Genomic DNA, 20,964 nt, shown 5'->3' with positions numbered 1-20,964 from the left:
TGATAGATCTTGACATCGTCCCTCCTACAGTTTCTGATGCTTGTTAATGCTCTGAGTGGGAAAGTTTAAAAAAAAAAAAAAGTCCTCCCTTCCCTTAGCTGGTAGATATGGCAGCCCGACAACCCCCAAAAATGAGTTGCCAAAACCTACCAACCATTATGGTCAAAGTATAAACAAGCATAGCATAATAAACCTCAGTTTGGTTAAAGCCTGGCTCAACACCAAACCAAATCATTTTGACAGGCTTGCTCCCAAACATAATGTAAACATGAATTTCACGGCATACAAATAAATATGTTGGGGCTTCAGTGGTAGAGGACTTCCCCGTCAGTGCAGCAGACTCAGTGGAGAGGGTAAAGCACCTGGAAGATAGAGATTTTCTTTAAAAACTAAAGCTGGGCATAATTCCAAAGCTCTCAAAGCTGTGTACAGGGTGTTTGTGTGTGCAACATAGTGTAATTTAAACTTGATCTACAGTCGAATGAGCAAAACAAAGTGTGTATGGTTCTTTTTCTAAGCATTACTGACAATGACCTTTGCCTTTCGATGTAGAGAAACATTCAATAAGTCATTTTCATAACACTGTGTGTGAGGGGGGGGGGGGGCTAAATTACCTTAGTTTTAGTGTGCCTAGCGAACAAGAAGGCATCATCTGTTGGGTTTGAACTGAGAGACTCCTTGCTGAGACAGTCTGAACTGAGGCCGTCCATAAGACTGGCAGTGCCCACCGAAGTTGTGTACCCACTATCCACCTATGAAGACATACATACACACCAGTCAGTTCATAAAAAATAGGGGTTTTTTGTGGTTTTTTTAATAAGATGGACAGTTACTGTTTCTGGGCCATGGGGCAAAAGTTTGGTCAAAGCCATTGATTCGGGTGAAAACATACGAGAGCCAAAAATAAAAATTAAATCCATTTTCCACAAGAATTTGGAGAATAATTATGTTTTTAAATTTATAATAATAGGCTACATTAAAAGCCAAAAGCAGATCCTGGTCGACCACCCCTTTACACACCTGGATACTAGAGTCTGGCCGTATGCTGCTTCCATCAGCCAACAAAGACAAAAACATCCGAGAGCTCTCTGGTGATGATGCATTTACCACATGAGAACTGGTCAAGTGAAGTGAAGGCCTGCCAGTGTCCCCCTCTTCCTCCTCCTCACCAATATCCTCTAACTTCCCCTCTGTCTGGGTCTCCGTCCCCTCCTCAGTCACAGGTTCCAAATGATCTCGGGCCACTCCTTCATTATGTCTGTCCCAGCCAAGTCGTGGATTGGCGTTACTGGGGTAATTAGAGTGGGGACAAGCAGAGAGGAGCTGGTCCTCATCTTCCTGATCGTCATGGAGCTTAGGGTTGAGAATTGGGGAGATGAGGGGAGGAGAAACCCAGTATCGAGCCCTGAACCTGGGCTTGGCATTGTGTAAAGAATGGCTGTTGGAGTGGAGATGGTGTGGGGAGCAGCTAAGAATGGGAGAACAGCCCTCGACATAAGGGCTCACAGTGCAGGAGCTGACATCCATGTCTAGAGGAAGACTGACACCATCTGGAGTCAAATGACTCAGCTGTTTCCTCTCCCCTAATGAAAGGAGAGGGATAAATATAGAGGAGAAATCTTACATTTGGTGGTAATGAGAAAATTGACATAGACAATAGCAAGAGTTTTAGTTATGCCAGTAATCACAGTTAACGTATTTCTAGGTTATAAGAAATGTTTTGATATGAATTGCAAAAAAATGGCCTACCTAGGGGTGTGCGTGTTGCTTGTGAACCAACAGGAGAAAAAGCAGGGGAAGCAAAGCAGGCAGGAGACGACCTATCAGGGAACACAGGGCTGGTTATGCTGCCCATGCTGTGGTCACGGAAATACCCCTGCTGGATGGGACTGGATGAAAACTGCCCCTGTGGTACAGAGAATTGAAAATAATCTCAATTTTTTAAAAAAAATTACTTTAAACTGAGACACTGAAGTCTGAGATAACTACTGAGTTGACAACAGGAGATCCAAGAACTGAACAAAGATTTTTAAATGTTACTATTTTCCTGGAGATTTGATATGCAACTTTTGTAAACTTGATGTTTGCACTCCTTGCTCATTAACATCCCTGAATGGTAAATCATTAAAACCTGCTCAGTTAACCCAAATCTCTCACACTTTCCTTGTTCTGGCTGCTGTCAAAGGTCATGAGCATTTCAGTGCTTCAGTGAATAAAGCTCAGCTTTGAGAAATCACCGACAGGCCAGCACAGCACACTCATCATAATACTGCATAGGACAGCTAGTATTACTATTAATTGATCATGTTGAGTGCCATTAGGGCTGTAACTATTACTTTCATTATTGATTAATCTATCAATTACATTTTCGATTCATCATTTACTGCATAAAATGTAAAAAATGACAAATACTCATCAAGTGACCAGAGCCCAAAGCAATGTCTTAAATCTGTTTACTTAGTCTGATCGACGGCAACAAAAAAAAAATCCCTTAATGTAAATAAAAGTCATTTTTTGTATCTAAATTACAATTGAATATTATTAACCCAGAGGGAGACTTTCAAATCACTGTTAAAGGCCTTCCGTGTTTCCATTTAGCTTATATTCCAATAGCATCAAATAAATGTGTGGCTATTTTGGCATGGCATGCTTGCATATCAATATGCACTGGCATTTGAATGATGTTAACAGTACACTTCCAAGTAGGGAATTTTTTTGGGGGGTGGGGGGGTTCCCCCCTTTTTCCTCCCCAATTGTACTTGGCCAATTACCCTATTTTCCTAGCCATCCCGGTCGCTGCTCCACCCGCTTTGCTGATCCGAGGAGGGCTGCAGACTACCACATGCCTCCTCCGATACATGTGGAGTAGTCAGCCGCTTCTTTTCGCCTGACAGTGAGGAGTTTCTCCAGGGGGACGTAGCGCGTGAGAGGATCATGCTATTTCCCCCAGTTCCCCCTCCCCCTGAACAGGCGCCCCAACCGACCAGAGGAGGTGCTAATGCAACGACCAGGACACATAGCCACATCTGGCTTCCCATTCGCAGACACGGCCAGTTGTGTCTGTAGGGACACCCAACCAAGCCAGAGGTAACCCAGGGATTCGAACCCATGATCCCTGTGTTCGTAAGCAACAGAATAGACCGCCACGCCACCTGAACGCCCCCAAGTAGGGAATTTAAATCAATTTCAATGAAAAAGAATTTACAGAGCTCTATTTACCGTAGAAGGTGTTGGTGCCACCCTGGGACAGGACACAGGGGAGGAAAAGATAGAGGCTGGAGTGTCTACCTCAGCCACTGCTCTCCCTCCTACACCCAGTAGAAGCTCCTGCTTCCTGCAATGGCCTCTCTCGGGGCTAAAGTTCTCAGAGTCACTGCTGGCCTGGCCATCCAGGAAAAGCTTTCGCCTCAGGGAGGAGGAGCTGAAGCTTTCCTGAACAGCGTCGCACACTTCTTCAAGATGATAATATTCTCCTGAGGGGTGTGAAGAAACAGCAGGACACAGACATCAGTCTCTGGTAGCAGCATACTGCATAAGGATACACTGGACTCTTTCATTGTGTGAACCCCTTTAATAAATGCTCACCCACTATCTTCTCCAAATCAAAAGTCACTGGTAATGAAAGGGCAGTCTGACAGGCAACTGCAACATACACATAGCAAGAGAAGGAAAATGGGTTCTTGTACACTGTCTACAGGTGTCCTGACCTCAGATTTACTTCTTATTAAGACCTTTTTCATGCAACTTCAAGTGAAAAATAAGGCCAAATTTGCAGCAAGGTTATACCAAAAACAAAATCATCCGGGGGAAAAAAAAAAAAACTAATTTGAAAGAGAGAATTTGTCTTGTTTATTCAACTGTAAAGGAAAAATAACACCACTTTGATTTCATAAATTAAAGTTATACTACTATATCTTCTATTTTTAAACAAGTTTGTGAGGAGAGCTCACCGTGCCTTTCACTAATGGTTTTCAATACCATCAGTGATTCAGCCACATCCAAATTCAAATCAAGCATTTCCTAACTGACATCATGTTGCTTAATTAAATGTTTAAGACTTAAGACATTCAAATACATATTAGGGCCTTTTATTTGTGTACTTGAATTGAAGACAAATTAAGACTTTTTAAGGACCTCCGGACACACTTTATATAGAGAATAGCAATCCTATTAGCAGGCTATATTGTCTCAAAGAAGAATACCAACCAGAGAATTTCCCAGGCTCCTCAGTTATCACTGGTGACATGGGACCTGAAAGCAGCACACAACAGGGGAGCAGAAATATTGCATTTTGAATAAGGTATACAACATGTGAAAATCAAAATGTTAAAGTCACAATCCTAGCAACTGTGAATATCATTTTTATCTAATTATTATTATGGTGAAAAAGTAAAAATGCTAATGCATTGTACCATTTTACACGAGAAAGTCAAACCCAACTAACAACTAAAATGAGCAACCACAAAAGCATTCTTGATTTCAAGATTACTTTCTCTATGGAAATTTGTCTTGGACATAAAGGCTGCCACATAAAAATACACTCATTATAGTGCAGTAACAGACAAAGTGCAAAAAGTGCATCGCATTGTGAAGTGCAGACATAAAATGTGGATATTCACACATTAGCTGTTGTCTAAAAAGTGCAAAAGTAACATTTTTTGCTTGCACAAAAGTCCTCATGATAATAGCTTCAACAGAAACAGTAATATATACAATGAAAAATGTAAATCTGACCATAATGCGTATTACTTCACTTACTTTTGTTATTATGACTCTGAGTGGGTATTTGGGTGGCTGTGTTAGCCCAAGGTGATGGGACTATGGCTTCTTTGGTGAAAAACTTAATGATTAAAAAGAGAGAAAAAGTTAAAATTGTGCATTGAGTAAAATGTCATTAGCATAATCGACTAATGTTATTAATTGCCGACATACCTTTTCAATAGCAGTCTGACATTTCTCCTCAACCTCAAAATCTATCCTGGATGTTTCAAAGAAAAGAATGTTAACCACCCATCAAACACCGTATCCTTTGTTGTTCAAAGTAACTCTCAGCACAACTTACTTTCTCTGTCCACCTTTCACTCAATTCAACCAGGAATTACAATCATCAACCAAGGAGGCTTTAGATCAAGTGCAACAAGTAAACATAACTAACTACATGGCAGAACAGAAAACAAGCAGTACACAAGGTCCTGGAAGACTGGAACCCATTGCCATAGCCTGAGCTAGGATTTAAACCTATGCAGGCATGGATGTCCCTAGGAAAGTCAGAATACAATCTTATCAAGTAAAGTCAGCCCAAGATCACACATTTGCCTCAGGGGGCTTTACAGCAATACAAGATCGTGTCCTTGGACCCTAACATTATCGCATTTTTTTTATTTATTTCATAATTCATATACCCATAGTTTTTATTACTTAAAACAGATCTCATTGTTTCATCACTGGGAAGCACAGTGGCCCAGTGGTTAGCACTGTTGCCTCATAACAAGAAGGTCCTGGGTTCGAACCCTAGGCCATCCCAGGTCCTTTCTGTGTAGAGTTTGCATGTTCTCCCCGTGTCTGTGTGGGTTTCCTTCAAGTGCTCCGGTCTCTTTCCACCATCAAAGAGACATGCATGTTAGGGTTAATACTCCTATCTGTGTCCCTGACCAAGGCAATGGAAAAAGAGCTGGAGTTGGTCCCTAGGCGCTGTGGCTGCCCACTGCTCCTATACAATAGGATGGGTTAAATGGAGAGAACACATTTCACTGTAACGTGTACAATGACAAAATAAAATGGCTTTCGTTTTCTTCTCTTTCTTTCTTTCTTTTTTAAAACATTTTCCCCCTTTTCCCCCCAATTTTATTCGGGCAATTACCCCATTCTTCCAAGCCGTCCCGGTTGCTGCTCCACCTCTGCCAATCTGGGGAGAGCTGCAGACTACTACATGTCTCCTCCGATACATGTGGAGTCGCCAGCCGCTTCTTTTCACCTGACAGTGAGGAGTTTCTCCAGGGGGACATAGTGCGTGGCAGGATCACATTATTTCCCCCTCGAACAGACGCCCTGACCAACCATAGGAGGCGCTAGTGCAGTGACCAGGACACATACCCAGATCCAGCTGCCCACATCCAGCTTCCCACTCGCAGACACGGCCAATTGTGTCTGTAGGGACGCCCGACCAAGCCAGAGGTAACACAGGGATTCGAACCGACGATCCCCGTGTTGGTAGCTAACGGAATAGACCGCTACGCTATCTGGACACCCATTTCTTCTCTTCTTTTGCTACCACAGTAAATTAATTCCCCTACAAGAAACATGAAAGGTTTTTTTTTTTTTTAAATCTAATCTATTAGCAGTATGCCCACAAAAACCACATACCTTGTCTGGCTGAGGTACAGGGACTGCCGTTGAATGTCCTCTGGGTCTATGTGTACTGGCAGTAAACTGGCCATCTCATCAATGGACCAGTTGAACTTGGCAGGGGTCTACAGCAAAAGCACAAGTTGGTTGGAGGGAAGGTAAGAGAATGAGAGCCAGACCAAATAGTTATTTCAGATATTTAAATTATTGTGAAATTAATGGGTTTTTTTTTTTTAATCACAAAGGTGTGTGACCAAATGTGTGAGTCTCAAAGAACTTTTGTTTCATAAAAAAGGCTGTTGTGTAATTTTTACTTTAAAATCAGGAGCACCGATTACTATCACTCAGGTGAATAACAAACACAAATCAAAACAGTCAAGACAAGCAAATTTAAACAGAAATCGTTTTATATTTAAAGCAGTTCAGATAATGGATGGATGGATGGAGATATATATATATATATATATATATATATATATATATATATATATATATACACACTACCGTTCAAAAGTTTGGGATCACCCAAACAATTTTGTGTTTTCCATGAAAAGTCACACTTATTCACCACCATATGTTGTGAAATGAATAGAAAATAGAGTCAAGACATTGACAAGGTTAGAAATAATGATTTGTATTTGAAATAAGATTTTTTTTACATCAAACTTTGCTTTCGTCAAAGAATCCTCCATTTGCAGCAATTACAGCATTGCAGACCTTTGGCATTCTAGCTGTTAATTTGTTGAGGTAATCTGGAGAAATTGCACCCCACGCTTCCAGAAGCAGCTCCCACAAGTTGGATTGGTTGGATGGGCACTTCTTGCGTACCATACGGTCACGCTGCTCCCACAACAGCTCAATGGGGTTCAGATCTGGTGACTGCGCTGGCCACTCCATTGCCGATAGAATACCAGCTGCCTGCTTCTGCTCTAAATAGTTCTTGCACAATTTGGAGGTGTGTTTAGGGTCATTGTCCTGTTGTAGGATGAAATTGGCTCCAATCAAGCGCTGTCCACTGGGTATGGCATGGCGTTGCAAAATGGAGTGATAGCCTTCCTTATTCAGAATCCCTTTTACCCTGTACAAATCTCCCACCTTACCAGCACCAAAGCAACCCCAGACCATCACATTACCTCCACCATGCTTAACAGATGGCGTCAGGCATTCTTCCAGCATCTTTTCATTTGTTCTGCGTCTCACAAACGTTCTTCTTTGTGATCCAAACACCTCAAACTTGGATTCATCCGTCCACAACACTTTTTTCCAGTCTTCCTCTGTCCAATGTCTGTGTTCTTTTGCCCATCTTAATCTTTTTCTTTTATTGGTCAGTCTCAGATATGGCTTTTTCTTTGCCACTCTGCCCTGAAGCCCAGAATCCCGCAGCCGCCTCTTCACTGTAGATGTTGACACTGGTGTTTTGCGGGTACTATTTAATGAAGATGCCAGTTGGGGACCTGTGAGGCGTCTGTTTCTCAAACTAGAGACTCTAATGTACTTATCTTCTTGCTCAGTTGTGCAACGCGGCCTCCCACTTCTTTTTCTACTCTGGTTAGAGCCTGTTTGTGCTGTCCTCTGAAGGGAGTAGTACACACCGGTGTAGGAAATCTTCAATTTCTTAGCAATTTCTCGCATGGAATAGCCTTCATTTCTAAGAACAAGAATAGACTGTCGAGTTTCAGATGAAAGTTCTCTTTTTCTGGCCATTTTGAGCGTTTAATTGACCCCACAAATGTGATGCTCCAGAAACTCAATCTGCTCAAAGGAAGGTCGGTTTTGTAGCTTCTGTAACGAGCTAAACTGTTTTCAGATGTGTGAACATGATTGCACAAGGGTTTTCTAATCATCAATTAGCCTTCTGAGCCAATGAGCAAACACATTGTACCATTAGAACACTGGAGTGATAGTTGCTTGAAATGGGCCTCTATACACCTATGTAGATATTGCACCAAAAACCAGACATTTGCAGCTAGAATAGTCATTTACCACATTAGCAATGTATAGAGTGTATTTCTTTAAAGTTAAGACTAGTTTAAAGTTATCTTCATTGAACAGTACAGTGCTTTTCCTTCAAAAATATGGACATTTCAATGTGATCCCAAACTTTTGAACGGTAGTGTACATATATAGTTTCTTTCCGAAACCGTCAATGGTGTTGTGAGTGCTCAACTAATTAAGAGCGGAATATCAACACGGATACAGGAAAAAAGATTTTAATATATTGTAGTACAGGCCTGTTTCATGCGTCTCTCACTAATCAGCTGCTCTGATGTATGTATATATATATATATATATAGACACACACATATATATGTATGTGTGTGTTTGCGTGTGTTTAAGTCAGAGATCTAGGGAATGGAGGGCTGCAAGTTCTTTCCTTTGCTTCCTTTGAACTCCTACCCTCTGGCAAGCGCTACAGAGGGATGTGCACCAAAACCACCAGGCATAGGAGCATTTTTCCCACAGGCCATCTCTCTCATTAACACTTAACAGCATGGTGCAATAATGGACACATTGTCTTTATATCTAAGGTTCTGGAGAGGGTAATTTTATGTCAATTGATTTCTTTTACGAACACTAATAGTGTTTTTAACAGTTTACAGTCTGGTTTTAGACTACTTCATAGTACCGAGACAGCTCTAGTAAGGTCACGAATGACCTACTGCTGACTGGGGTGACTGCTCGATTTTAGTTCTTTTAGACTTAAGTGCTGCCTTTGACACAGTCAATCACAACATCCTCTTACATCACTTAGAGACTTGGGTTGGCATCAAGGGCTTGGCTCTCAGCTTATTACGCTCTTACCTCACCAACAGAACTTTTTCTGTTGTTCTGGGTAACTCTACTTCCTCGATGGCTCAGTTGGGTTGTGGTGTCCCTCAAACTCAGTTCTTGGCCCCCCTTCTCTTTTCTTTATACATGCTGCCCCTTGGCCAGGTCATTCAAAATCACAATGTGCTTTACCATTTTCATGCTGACAACAATCACTTATACATACCACTAAAATCCAAAGATCCTAGCGCCTTAGCAAATCTCACAACTTGCCTCTGGCATTAAATCCTGGATGTCTGAAAATTTTCTCAAATTTAATGGTAAGTCTGAGGTCATTCGGTTCGGTCCCGAAAATTCCATCAGCCCTTTTGTTGCTAATCTTGGTGGTCTGTCAGGTAGTCTTAAGCAGGCTGCTAGAAATCCTGGGGTAATATTTGATGCTAACCTCGGTTCTCATAATCAAATCAAACATGTTGTTCAGTCATGCTTTCTCCAGCTCAAGCTAATATCCAAAATTAGGCAATTTTTATCAGTTGCCGATCTGCAAAAAGTTGTACATGCTTTTATCTATTCTCGGCTTGACTATTGTAATGTACTTTACTCGGGTATCAGCAAGGGCTCCCTCCACTATCTGCAGTTGGTACAAAACGCCGCTGCTTGACTCAATCCTGGGAAAAAGAGGCATTGCCATATCACTCCTGTGTTTGCCTCCCTTGTTATATTTCAAATTGATTTTAAAATTCTATTGCTCACTTTTAAGGCTTTAAATGGTCTTGTTCCTACATACATTTCTGACTTATTGACCTGGTATACACCCTCTTGACCATTAATATCCGCAGATGGAGCCCTGCTGGTTATTCCTAGGCCTCGGTTTGTCACAAAGGATGATTGGGCTTTTGCTGTTAGAACCCCCACACTATGGAACTCTCTTCCTGTTGAACTAAGATTAACCAAGTTTCCAGCTTCTTTTAAATCTCGTCTTAAAACTTTTCTTTTTATGAAAGCTTTACAGATGTTTGACATTTGATTTTATTTATTTATACTGTTTTTATTTTTACTGCTTTTCAGAAGTCTGTAACCTTGGTGTCATTCTAGACTCCACCCTCTCATTCCAGTCACACGTCAAAATCTGTCACCAAATCTGCTTTCTTTCACCTCATAAACATCTCCAGACTCCGGCCATTACTCTCAGACTCAGTGGCAGAGACCCTCATCCATGCCTTCATCACCTCACATCTGGATTACTGCATTAGAGTCCTGTCTGGGGTAGCTAGCAAAGGGTAGAGGCTAGTTCCCATCGATGCAGAGAACGGAAATGGAGTAGAGAACGGTCAACTGAGCATGCGCGAAATGCCTCTACCATGCCCCCACACGCCCCGCATAGCATCCAGGCGCTAGGATTCTAGGAAGACCCACCCCTACTCTGCGTCTGATTAGCCAACTTTAGCCTAACCCCGCCCTAACCTTAACCTACCCAAACAACGGAGGCAACGAGTACTTGCGCATGCTCAGTTGACCGTTCTCTGCATCGATGGGAACTAGCCTCTACCGCTAGCAAAGCCCTAGACAGGCTTCAGTATGTGCAGAATTCAGCTGCCAGGGGGCTCACCCACACCAAGCCCTGGCAACATATCACTCCCACCCTTTTCCACCTTCAATGGCTCCCGGTCAAATCCCGCATTTCTTATAAAACCCTCCTCCTCAACTATAAATCTCTCCATGGCCATACCCTCCAGTATCTATCAGACCTCTTCAACCCCTATATTCTGAGAGATCAGGCAGGAGTCTCCATGGACTATGATGTTTGCGGATGACATTGTAACCTGTAGCAAGAGTAGGATGCAGGTTGAGGAGAGCCTGGAGAGGTGGAGGTATGCACAGGAGAGCAGGCGAAATGAAAGTCAGTAGGAGCAAGACGGAATACATATGCGTGAATGAGAGAGAGGACAGTGGAATGGTGAGGATGCAATGAGTAGAGGTGACAAAGGTGTATGAATTTAAATACTTGGGGTCAACTGTCCAAAGTAACGGGGAGTGCAGAAGAGAGGTGAAGAAGAGCATGCAGGTAGGGTGGAGTGGGTGGAGAAGAGTGTCAGGAGTGCTTTGTGACAGAAGGGTACGAGCAAGAGTTAAAGGTAGGTTTTACAAGATGGTTGTGAGACCAGCTATGTTACATGGTTTGGAGACAGTGGCACTGACGAAAAGACAGGAGGCAGAGCTGGAGGGGGCAGAGTTGAAGATGCTAAGATTTTCATTGGGAGTGACAAAGAAGGACAGGATTAGGAAGGAGTATATTAGAGGGGTAGCTCAGGTTGGACGGTTTGGAGATAAAGCAAGAGAGGCAAGCTTGAGATGGCTTGGACATGTGTGGAGGAGAGATACTGGGTATATTGGGAGAAGGATGCTGAATATGAAGCTGCCAGGGAAGAGGAAGGCCAAAGAGGAGGTTTATGGATGTGGTGAGAGAGAACATGCAGGTGGCTGGTGTGACAGGGGAAGATGCAGACGACAGAAAGAGATAGAAACAGATGACCCACTGTGGCGACCCCTAACGGGAGCAGCCGAAAATAGTAGTAGTAGTAGTAGTAGTAGTAGTAGTAGTAGTGGTGGTGTAATATAGTTGGATTATATAGCATTGTATATGGGCATGATGGCTCATGGAGTTGTGATATGGTATATAGTATAGTGTATGGACAATATAGTATATAAGAAATATGGTATGGGCATAGTTCGTTGATTACTAAACCATAACCAAACTGTATAATAGTGACATACCTGTTGTGCATGCATGCTTGCCTCCAATGTCCTGCTGTTGTACCATTTATTTCTTGTCTTTTTTTTGTGAGTCTGTAAGTGCTAGACGCTGCTGTGAACCGGAGTCAAATTCCTCGTGTGCATAGGCACACTTGGCCAATAAATCTGACTCTGATTGTTTCAATCACTACCACCCAGCAACCCCACTTAATATTTACTTGTCATAGAACGCGTCAGGAAAGCGGAAAAATTACACAGTTCCTTTAATATGATGGAATGGATAAGAATTATCCAGCGAGTTGTTCAGTTTACTGCAGTGTAATTGTGTTGGGTGATTGTATTCAAACCTACCGCTTTATTAGGCTTGGACTTGAAGACGGAGGGGCTTGGAACCAGAGGTTCATGGAGATGGTGGTAGTCACTGGGACTCTCAAAAGGGTTCCTTATGGAAGGTCTTCCTGGGGTCTCTGGTGTGATTTGTGGCTCGACATGGTCCCCCATTTCAGCTGGCTAAAACAACAAATGTGGTTATGAGCGAGATAACAGTTTCAAATACTGTCTTAACAAACCTTTGGTACCATCAAATTGTACAGTCAGTTTTAAAATACCTTGCAGTTAAATGACGAGTCATTCAGTAGCTTGTGTTTTGCTTACCATTTGTTTTTTAGCTGGCATACAACCTTTCATAAGCAATTAGCATAATTTCTTGTCCCTGCTCTCTACCTCAAAAACGTACTCTAGGAGAGCGCGGTGAAAATCAAAAGCCACAACCGGCTGAGTTTCGTTCTTGGATACTTAAGACTACAGATCAGCAAGGTCTCCGCTAGCACAACTAAATGTTGATCCAGGTAGCAGCTAGCAGAACTGAGTTCAAACGTTTATTTCAATTTTCCCTCAAGGCTCACTGAGCCAATTGAAATGTTGAGGAAGTCTTTGGGGCCCAATGGAAACGTTTTGACGTCACTTCTGCTGACATCTGCGTTTCCGCTCGTCGCTTTTAAACAAGCTAACTTCCTTGCTAACGTACGCATGCTAGCGTCGGGTACACCAGCATGCCAAAAGGGCGACAGTCCGTTCAAATGATGTTCAAAGGTGGAGAAAAAACAGATCGTGTTAATATGTTTAAACGGTTAAAGTAACTCGTTGGTCTGGTAACGGGTTGCGACCTCTGCATGTCTCGCCAATTAGCGTTAATTATCTGGTTAACGCAAACAGTATTAGCTAACCCAACGCTGGCTAAACTAACATATTAGTTTACTTTTCGTGTGAAGAGGCACCATCGCCATGGCAAGTGCGTCAAACACAAACCTGAACGCAGTCCGGGAGACAATGGACGGTAAATGCCATTTTTGACTGACAGAACATCCAAGCTAAATTGCTAATTTGGACAGTTGGAGCTATTAGAAGAAACACTTTTCTAGGTACGCGAGGACGGTCACCTAAGGCTAGCTAGAGATAAATTTAACTCTACCCTAAAATAATAATGGGCCAGATACTGTGTGTATTACAGTTGGTGCCCAACATTTTCCCCTTGTTTAACAATGCGTTGAAGTCAGATGGGCCATTGTGCAAAACAAGCTTCAAATGCCTAATCAAACAAGGAGAAGAGCTAAAAAGTGATAGCATTTACATGACAAATTTCGTGATCATTTTGTGGCATAGATCTCAAACAATTTGAGTAGAATCATGACTCATTGTCTTAAATTAGGTGTTTCAAGTATTGTTCAAATGTATTGGATGTATTTTCTCATGTGTGTAATCGTCTGTCATTCATTCAACTGCTCATTCATTTAGTTAGTTGGTCCTAACTTGAGTCTAAGTGACTTTTGACCTTTTCATCACCTGACCTTTTTTCTCCAGCTTCGATACCCATCTTATCAATGACAAAAATATGTTGCTTAGATAGGGATTCCATTAGTCAAACTGTTGCCTTTAATTGTCATTGGACAATTGAGGAATTAACCCCCTCCGCCTTTTGTTTCATTCAATAGTGCTGTTGGAGATCTCCAGATTGCTGAACACAGGTTTGGACATGGAGTCACTTTCCATCTGTGTGCGACTGTGTGAGCAGGGCATCAACCCAGAAGCACTGTCCTCTGTCATTAAAGAACTCCGCAAAGCCTCTGACTCACTCAAGGTATGGAGACAGTGAGTCTTTGTTGTTTCCACTGATTTTATTTGTCAAATAAGGAATTTTGAATATTGTAATTGTTGAAAACGTCACTTCAAATCCTGTTCTCATGAACTGTTCCAGCATTTCTTTAAGCCTTGACAATGGCTCTCAGAAAATTTTATTACAGCAATATTATTTTATTATTTACAGTGTAAAGACTAAATGCATAATCATTGATCTGTACTTTTTTTGGGGAATGAAAACAGCTCGGCCAGATAGCACATTTCCAAAAGTGGGGCCTACACAACTAAAACGTCAATACAGACAAAAGAAATGCAGTTTGTTGAAAACAAGTCAAAATGGTAGATTGAAATATGATGGTGTTGGTACAAAGAACCTGGGAATTAATGAAATTCTGTTAAACAAGTTCTTTAACGCATAAGTGTTTTGATCACACTATAGACTCATGAACTTACTCATTTTCATTTTCCTCTAATTTGCAAATATGACATTTCTCAGTTTAGCTGTCTTGAATTAAATATCTAAATAAGACAGGCATAAACAGACCATTACAGCATAGCAGCAATTTAAGAATAAATCAGGTGCTGGTTTACTAGTATTTAAGTGCATCATTTGATGCGTATGTGTGCATTGTGGACAACTTACACTTTCTTTCTTTTTTTTGTGTTCCAGGCCTCTGAAAACTGCACTAACTGAAGAAGCTACCTGATCATTTCAGCTTGGGTCAGAAATGGATCACATCCAGTTCTTGCTGATTGGAGGGCTTGCCACTTTATCAGATTGCTCATATTACATTGCCTCCTAAGTTCCTGGTGCCTCCCTTGCCACCTTCTATGTGTTTTGTGCTCTCACTCGGACCTGAGTGTTTGTTTATAAACATGGTGGATATTGTTATATGTAATGCGAGGCCTCTTGAACATGGCACACAAAAACCCCTCTGTGGCTCTGCATCCATCCATGGTTTTCTCTAAGTTTCCTCTGTCTTTGCCTACAAACTCTGTTGAGGATTTTGAGATCCTGCCCTTATTTAACCGAATCCTCCGTTTGGCTGATATTATTACTCAACTTATTTCACTTCTCATGATGATGCCCAATACAATGGTTTTTTTTTATTATTTCTGTACAGTGTTGGATCTTTAGAGTTTCCAGTGATATTTTATGTCTTATAATTAGATTTTTGAATGCATCATGTGTTCTCCAATTTGATAATTCCCATTCTACCATGTCCTCAGTCCCCCATGACCATCACTGACAAATGTATTCCAAATTAAAAGGGAATAATCAACAGCCACCAGGTGGTGTTGTCTTTCTTTTTCTTTTCTTTTTTTTAATTAAAAAAAAAAAAAATTTTTTGTAGTCCAGGTCTGGTACAACATTGTGATAATAATAATAATAATTAATAATAGTAATTTGCCCTTTAGTGCACTTTAGGATGGTGTGTGTGTGTGTGTGTGTGTGTGTGTGTGTGTGTGTGTGTCTCTCTGGAGGTGTTTTAAGTTTGATTAGTTATTTTGCATCATAAAAACTTCTCCCTGTCGCACTGGAGAGGCAGAATACCAAAGGGAGGACAGTTAATATTTGAGTAGGAGGTTGTGCAACAATGATCTCATGCACAATCTTTACACGGCACGATACTGAAGGACAGAACAAGGATGTTTTTGTCAGTTCATTTTACTCGGGAATATCAACAAGATGTACTGTTGAACACATTACACAATATCTAAGGCCCTTTGTTTTTCTGCTTAGTCCACATAATAGAATTTGGATCTACTGCAAACTTGGCCAAAAAATGGCTTTGATCAGTCCCATATTGTAATCCCTGCCACCGTGTAGCCAACTGCATGCAGCGTTTATTGTTTTTTCCCTCTACGGTCTGTAAAATATTGGTCTATTCATCTTGTAGATGAGGGTTAATGCTGAGAGCACAGAACATTCCTCCACAAGCCAATATGTGTGCTAGAGGCTACCCCTTAGAAGGGTTGTATCAGTTGTGTGTGTGTGTGTGTGTGGTTGAGTTCATATGCTCGTACAGTTCAGCGGATGTCTACAAATGAGCCCCCCTTAAGCCATCTGACAACATATCGGCCCACTCCTCACAGACATAGAGAGAGAGGAAGAGCGAGAGTGATCAAGAGAATGTCTTTGTAAGCAGATCTGTCTTCTACTGCTTTGTCTTGTCCTCCTGACTAACAGGCTTTGGGTCTAAATCTGTGGACTGGTCCTTTGATCCTTTAACACACCGTCTATCTTTACCTCAACACCACCACTGTGAAAGCCAAGACACATACAGAGACGGTGGAGCAGCTCTTCCTGCGAGTTTATAAGCCTTAACAAGCCTTGGCCTCTATGGGGGGGCAGGGTAAAGGTGGTGTTGACTAGTATATGTTGTTGTTGTTGTTGTTGTTGGGTGATCCACATTAAAATGCTTTTTATTACAAAGACAGGTTATATGCAATCATGGTCTTGAAGGGGCTAACATGGGCTGGACACATTTCTCTTTATTTGTTGTGTTTGATAGCTTCTCTGTACCCTGGCACTGCTCGTTTGATCTCGGAAAAACAAAATATTCCCAAATCCCACAGTCCTGAGAGATCAACGGCTGGATATGCATGAAACATCTAAGAATAGAGCGCTCAATTAGGGCAATGGTCAAACGTAAGAGGCGAGCAGGACTCAACAACAAAACTTCTAAAGATACTTTGTGTTTACACGCTCAAGATTCAGTGTCTGATTCTAATGAATGAGGGTGGGGTTTTTTTTTTTGCATTAATGTGAGAAAGAGATCTTGTTCCTCCCATTAACCTGTATACAGTATGTCTGTCCGCTATTAATTAGGCCGGTTTGTGGACGTATTGTAGGCGCCTCGTAAAATAGATTAGAAGTAGGTTATACCTCATATAGTTGAGTATACAGACCGCTTCTGCGTGAGATGGTGGTTAGCGCTAATGTGCTGGGACTGTGTGCATTTGATGGGCCTTGTGGTGTCACAAACCTTGGGGGGGGGGTGTCTCATATGCATTGTAAACCGCCACCCATCAATACCTTTGACCTAAGAGGAGCTTGGTGACCTTGTCAGAGCTTGCCACCACATACCATCCCCTGATTAAATACAGTGCGCACTTTTACACCCCAAGATTATACAGTTTAGATCCCAATTAAAATCGGAGCAAGGAAATTGGATCATAAACTATTTAAAGGATCGTTAACGATCATTAGACAGGATAATGGCGTAGCAATCAAAATATGTTTGATAAACTTCAAAAGTCTTTTAGTGACTTTGTTGTTTTTGGACATTTTCCAAGATGATTAATCTGGAATTGATTGATCTGCAGTTGTAATTAGCTGTCTCCTGCATAGATGCATAGTAATCATATATCTGCGCGCTTGTTTTAAGGTATTAATTGGTTTCATTAACAAAAGTAGTTAATTGAATAACAATTAACAAAGATGGCAACAGCATCAACGCAGTCCGTGCAAACTCCCTTGTGTTTTCTCCATCGCGATAATGAAACCGCTCTTTATCAGATTGGAATTTTGTGTGTTGGACTATGTAATGACTAATATCATATTGGGCCTATTAGTTTATTCAAGTGGTTCACTGATGCATCGAACTAGTGTACAACATGTTGTGTTTAACCGGAACGCACCATATGCTTTGTTAATCAGACATAGGAATCACATTTAGCTGGTAAATGGCCTTCTAATAAAAGCAGGTAATAATACAAGTTAAGATAATTCAATCTCAAGACTAGACTGGGTAAAAAGGAACAGCTGTTCATATTTGTTGAATGTTTTAACCTTGCCTCTTTCCTTTGACGAGTTTTTTTCCTTTCCCGGTACTTAGGAGTTTAATTCCAATATTCGTTCCCGCAACTTGCTGTGCAGAAAATAGAGATGGAGGATGGACTAGCTGTCCACTTTCCTTAAAAGAAGACAATGCCAGCCATATTGCGGTGACAGCTTGCATTATGTGTGTTTTTACATGTGTGTATATGTGTAGGCGACAGAGAAGGAGAAGGAGTGTGTGTGTGCGTGTATGCATGTGCGTGCGTGCGTGCGTGCGCGTGTAGAAAAATAAAGAGTGAACACGGGTGTGTTACAGTGACAGCTTGTATTCTCTGTGATTAATGATGTGCTGTGTGACTTGATAAGTGCTGCGGAGGACCAATGCTTGTTTCAATTAGACCTTGTGAAGGTCGCGACGCTGCAGCGGCCTCTCATTATCATATCCATAATCAATCCATATTATCATAGGGTAATGTGGAGGGTATGTGTGATATCTTGGTCATACACGCACACATAAACACAAGCGCGCGCGCGCACACACACACCCCGATGGACAAATGAAAAGACACCTAATCACATACCAAAACACAATGACATCGTCTCTCGCTCACCAGAGGGCTCGCACCCTTCACTCCCCGTTGATTTGAATCATAACAGTGGCTGTCGGAACGGATTGTCTATTCAGATTAAAGCCGTGTGCAGAGTTGAGCAATGAAGATGGTGGTGGCATTTCAGACTTTCTGTAGACACGGCCGTGCATGCACGCACGCACGCACGCACACACACCATTGCATACCAAAGCACAATGATATACCCTTTGGCCCTGTCTCTTGCTTCCACAGAGACACACACACACACAAACAATGACCTATGACCCCAGGGAGCATTTTTAAAAGCGGCAAAGTGATTTGTATGTTTTCCTTCCTTTAATGAGAACAGATGGAGTGGTATTTACACTCCATCGGCTGATTTAACCTTCTACACATTAGGATGGTTCCTCACGCTTCTTCTCAGTCGCCAAAAGTGGCGAGGGTAGCGGAGCGAGGCTGAGCTCTAAAAGCATCCCAGACTGAGCGTCATTAACTCATTGACTTATAGTCAAACTCTCGCAATAATAAGATGGAACCGACAACTAGTCGTCTGCCTATTTTAGTTGTTCCCAGGTAGTGACGATGCAAGGGAAAATCAACAAAGCGTTACAGCAATGCACCAGTTATATTCAAACCCATGGGCATGCCATGGCTACGGCCCAGAGAGGCACGTCTCGATTAGAATGAACGGGTCCGGAGTGGGTCTCTGTTTCATGACCATTAACACTCACTTATCCATTACAAAAGGGATCTTTTGGGCAGATCAAGTTGGCCTAAGTGTAAAGCCTCTGCGGTGGAGCTGCACTTTAGGAACTGGGGGAGAATGCTTGCCATATGACATGTGAATACCACTCTTTGACATTCAACTATGCATTCATATCACCCGATGGGTCTGAGCAGAGGGGGGTGCAGGTCCGGGAGTCGGTAGGGGTCCGGTGTCTTGCTCAAGCATAATGTGAAAGCGACGGGCATGTTTGGTCGCTGTGCGAGAATTGAACCTGCCATCTCTGCAGTTTACAGGCAGCCTAACGGTCTCTCTTTCTGCGGCGCCGTAAAGACAACCTGGACAATGGTTCTCATTTAACGTCTCGCGCTCCAAGCTCTTCAGCTCTTCAGCTCAAACGACAGGAAAAGTAATGTCAGATACAATTACAACTTTAATTCCATCAAAAATCAAACACTGGTCTTTGGATCGTCGCTATTTTGCCCTGCTTCATCCGTGTTGGCCCTTTTGCAGCATCTCTGCCCATTTGCAGCCTCTTGTATCATCAGAGGGTAAGATAATGTGACATTTCCATCAATGGTGTGTGTATCAATAGCCTTAACATCATCAAAGTTTGTCACAGCACCGAAACGATTAAGACCTATCGGCCAAGGTAGATGTAGCGAAACTCCCCCCCCCCTCAGCTATCAAACATATTAGAAACATAAAATCCGTTTTGCTTAAGATGGACTGTCATAGATGTGTTTTCTATGCAGAGAAAAGGAGTCATGACATTTCTATTTGGCAAGGAAAAGGCCATGCTCAGCAGGAGTTATCAAAGGCAAAAAGTGAAAAGTTTGAACTAGCGCTCGCTCTCTCTGTCTCTCTCTCTCGCTCTCTCTCGCTCTCTCTCTCACTCTCTATCTTCCCCTCGAGATACTCATGTTAAGCATAATTAAGCAGATTTGATTAGCATCAAGCCTGGCTTCCTCTCTTGACTTTTAATGAATGTAAATCTACCATCTACATCCCAAAGATTAATTTCTGCCAATTAAAAAACACAAGAGGGCTTATTGGGGGAGAGGGGGATGGGGGAGGAAAAGAGTGTTAAAGTCCTTTGAGTTGAAGTACAGTCGGAGTTTTATCCTCTTCCCCCTTGTCTTATGGTGAGATGGTCTCTGGAGATCTGTCTCTCTCTCCCCCTGCGACTGAGATCATTATCAGCACAATGTTCCGTGAAAGCCACTTTGAAAAGACTGTAAGCTCCATATGTAAATGATGGGAGAGAGAGAGAGAGAGAGAGAGAGAGAGAGAGAGAGAGAGAGAGAGAGAGAGAGGGAGAGAGAGAGAGAGAGAGAGATGGTGTGTGTGTGTGTGTGTGTGTGTGTGTGTGTGTGTGTGTGTGTGTGTGTGTGTGTGTGTGTGTGTGTGTGTGTGTGTGTGTGTGTGTGTGAAGGAGAGAAATGGATGAGAGAGAGGTACAAGGAACAGGTAACAGGGGCAATTTGTCATGTCAAGGTTATTGCCCCTTCTTTTCTCTCACTATTTTTCAGGCGAATGTGTTTTTTTTTTTTAAATTTTGTTCGCCCTCCTCTCCGGATTGGAAGTCATTTGAGATTAATATTTCGTCGTTGATGAGATGTTCATATGCACAGGCGAATCGTCCGACGGTTATCCGCCGATGAAATATCCAAGTTCAAGTGTCAGAGTGTGTTGTTTAATTCTAAGGCGCTTCGGGCAATAATTTTGCTGCGCTTTAAAATAGGCCAACACTTCGTGTTTACATACGATTAAAGTTTGTCCAATGCCTCTGTGGTGCTCTCTCTCTCTCTCTCTCTCTCTCTCTCTCTCTCTCTCTCTCTCTCTCTCTCTCTCTCTCTCTC

General features: G+C 42.1%; 2 protein-coding genes across 2 annotated transcripts; one reads left to right on the top strand and one right to left on the bottom strand.

Annotated features, from left to right (window-relative positions):
- Nucleotides 1-341: 341 nt before the first annotated feature.
- On the bottom strand, nt 342-12,369 carry bora (bora aurora kinase A activator). Its single transcript, XM_056291412.1, has 11 exons — nt 12,220-12,369; nt 6,364-6,470; nt 4,933-4,978; nt 4,759-4,840; nt 4,207-4,251; nt 3,586-3,642; nt 3,220-3,473; nt 1,750-1,906; nt 1,021-1,583; nt 615-752; nt 342-362 (listed from the first exon to the last, which is right to left on the bottom strand). Exons 1-11 carry the CDS (start codon nt 12,367-12,369, stop codon nt 342-344), a joined length of 1,620 nt encoding a protein of 539 aa, XP_056147387.1.
- A 487-nt stretch (nt 12,370-12,856) lies between these two features.
- mzt1 (mitotic spindle organizing protein 1) lies at nt 12,857-15,287 on the top strand. Its single transcript, XM_056292184.1, has 3 exons — nt 12,857-13,204; nt 13,860-14,005; nt 14,675-15,287. Exons 1-3 carry the CDS (start codon nt 13,153-13,155, stop codon nt 14,696-14,698), a joined length of 222 nt encoding a protein of 73 aa, XP_056148159.1. The 5' UTR covers nt 12,857-13,152; the 3' UTR covers nt 14,699-15,287.
- The last annotated feature ends 5,677 nt before the right edge of the window (nt 15,288-20,964 follow it).

This window comes from Lampris incognitus, chromosome 13 (assembly GCF_029633865.1).
Source record: "Lampris incognitus isolate fLamInc1 chromosome 13, fLamInc1.hap2, whole genome shotgun sequence".
Classification (NCBI taxonomy): domain Eukaryota; kingdom Metazoa; phylum Chordata; class Actinopteri; order Lampriformes; family Lampridae; genus Lampris; species Lampris incognitus.
Note: the sequence above shows the minus strand (reverse complement) of the source record. Positions and strands in the feature narration are given on the sequence as shown.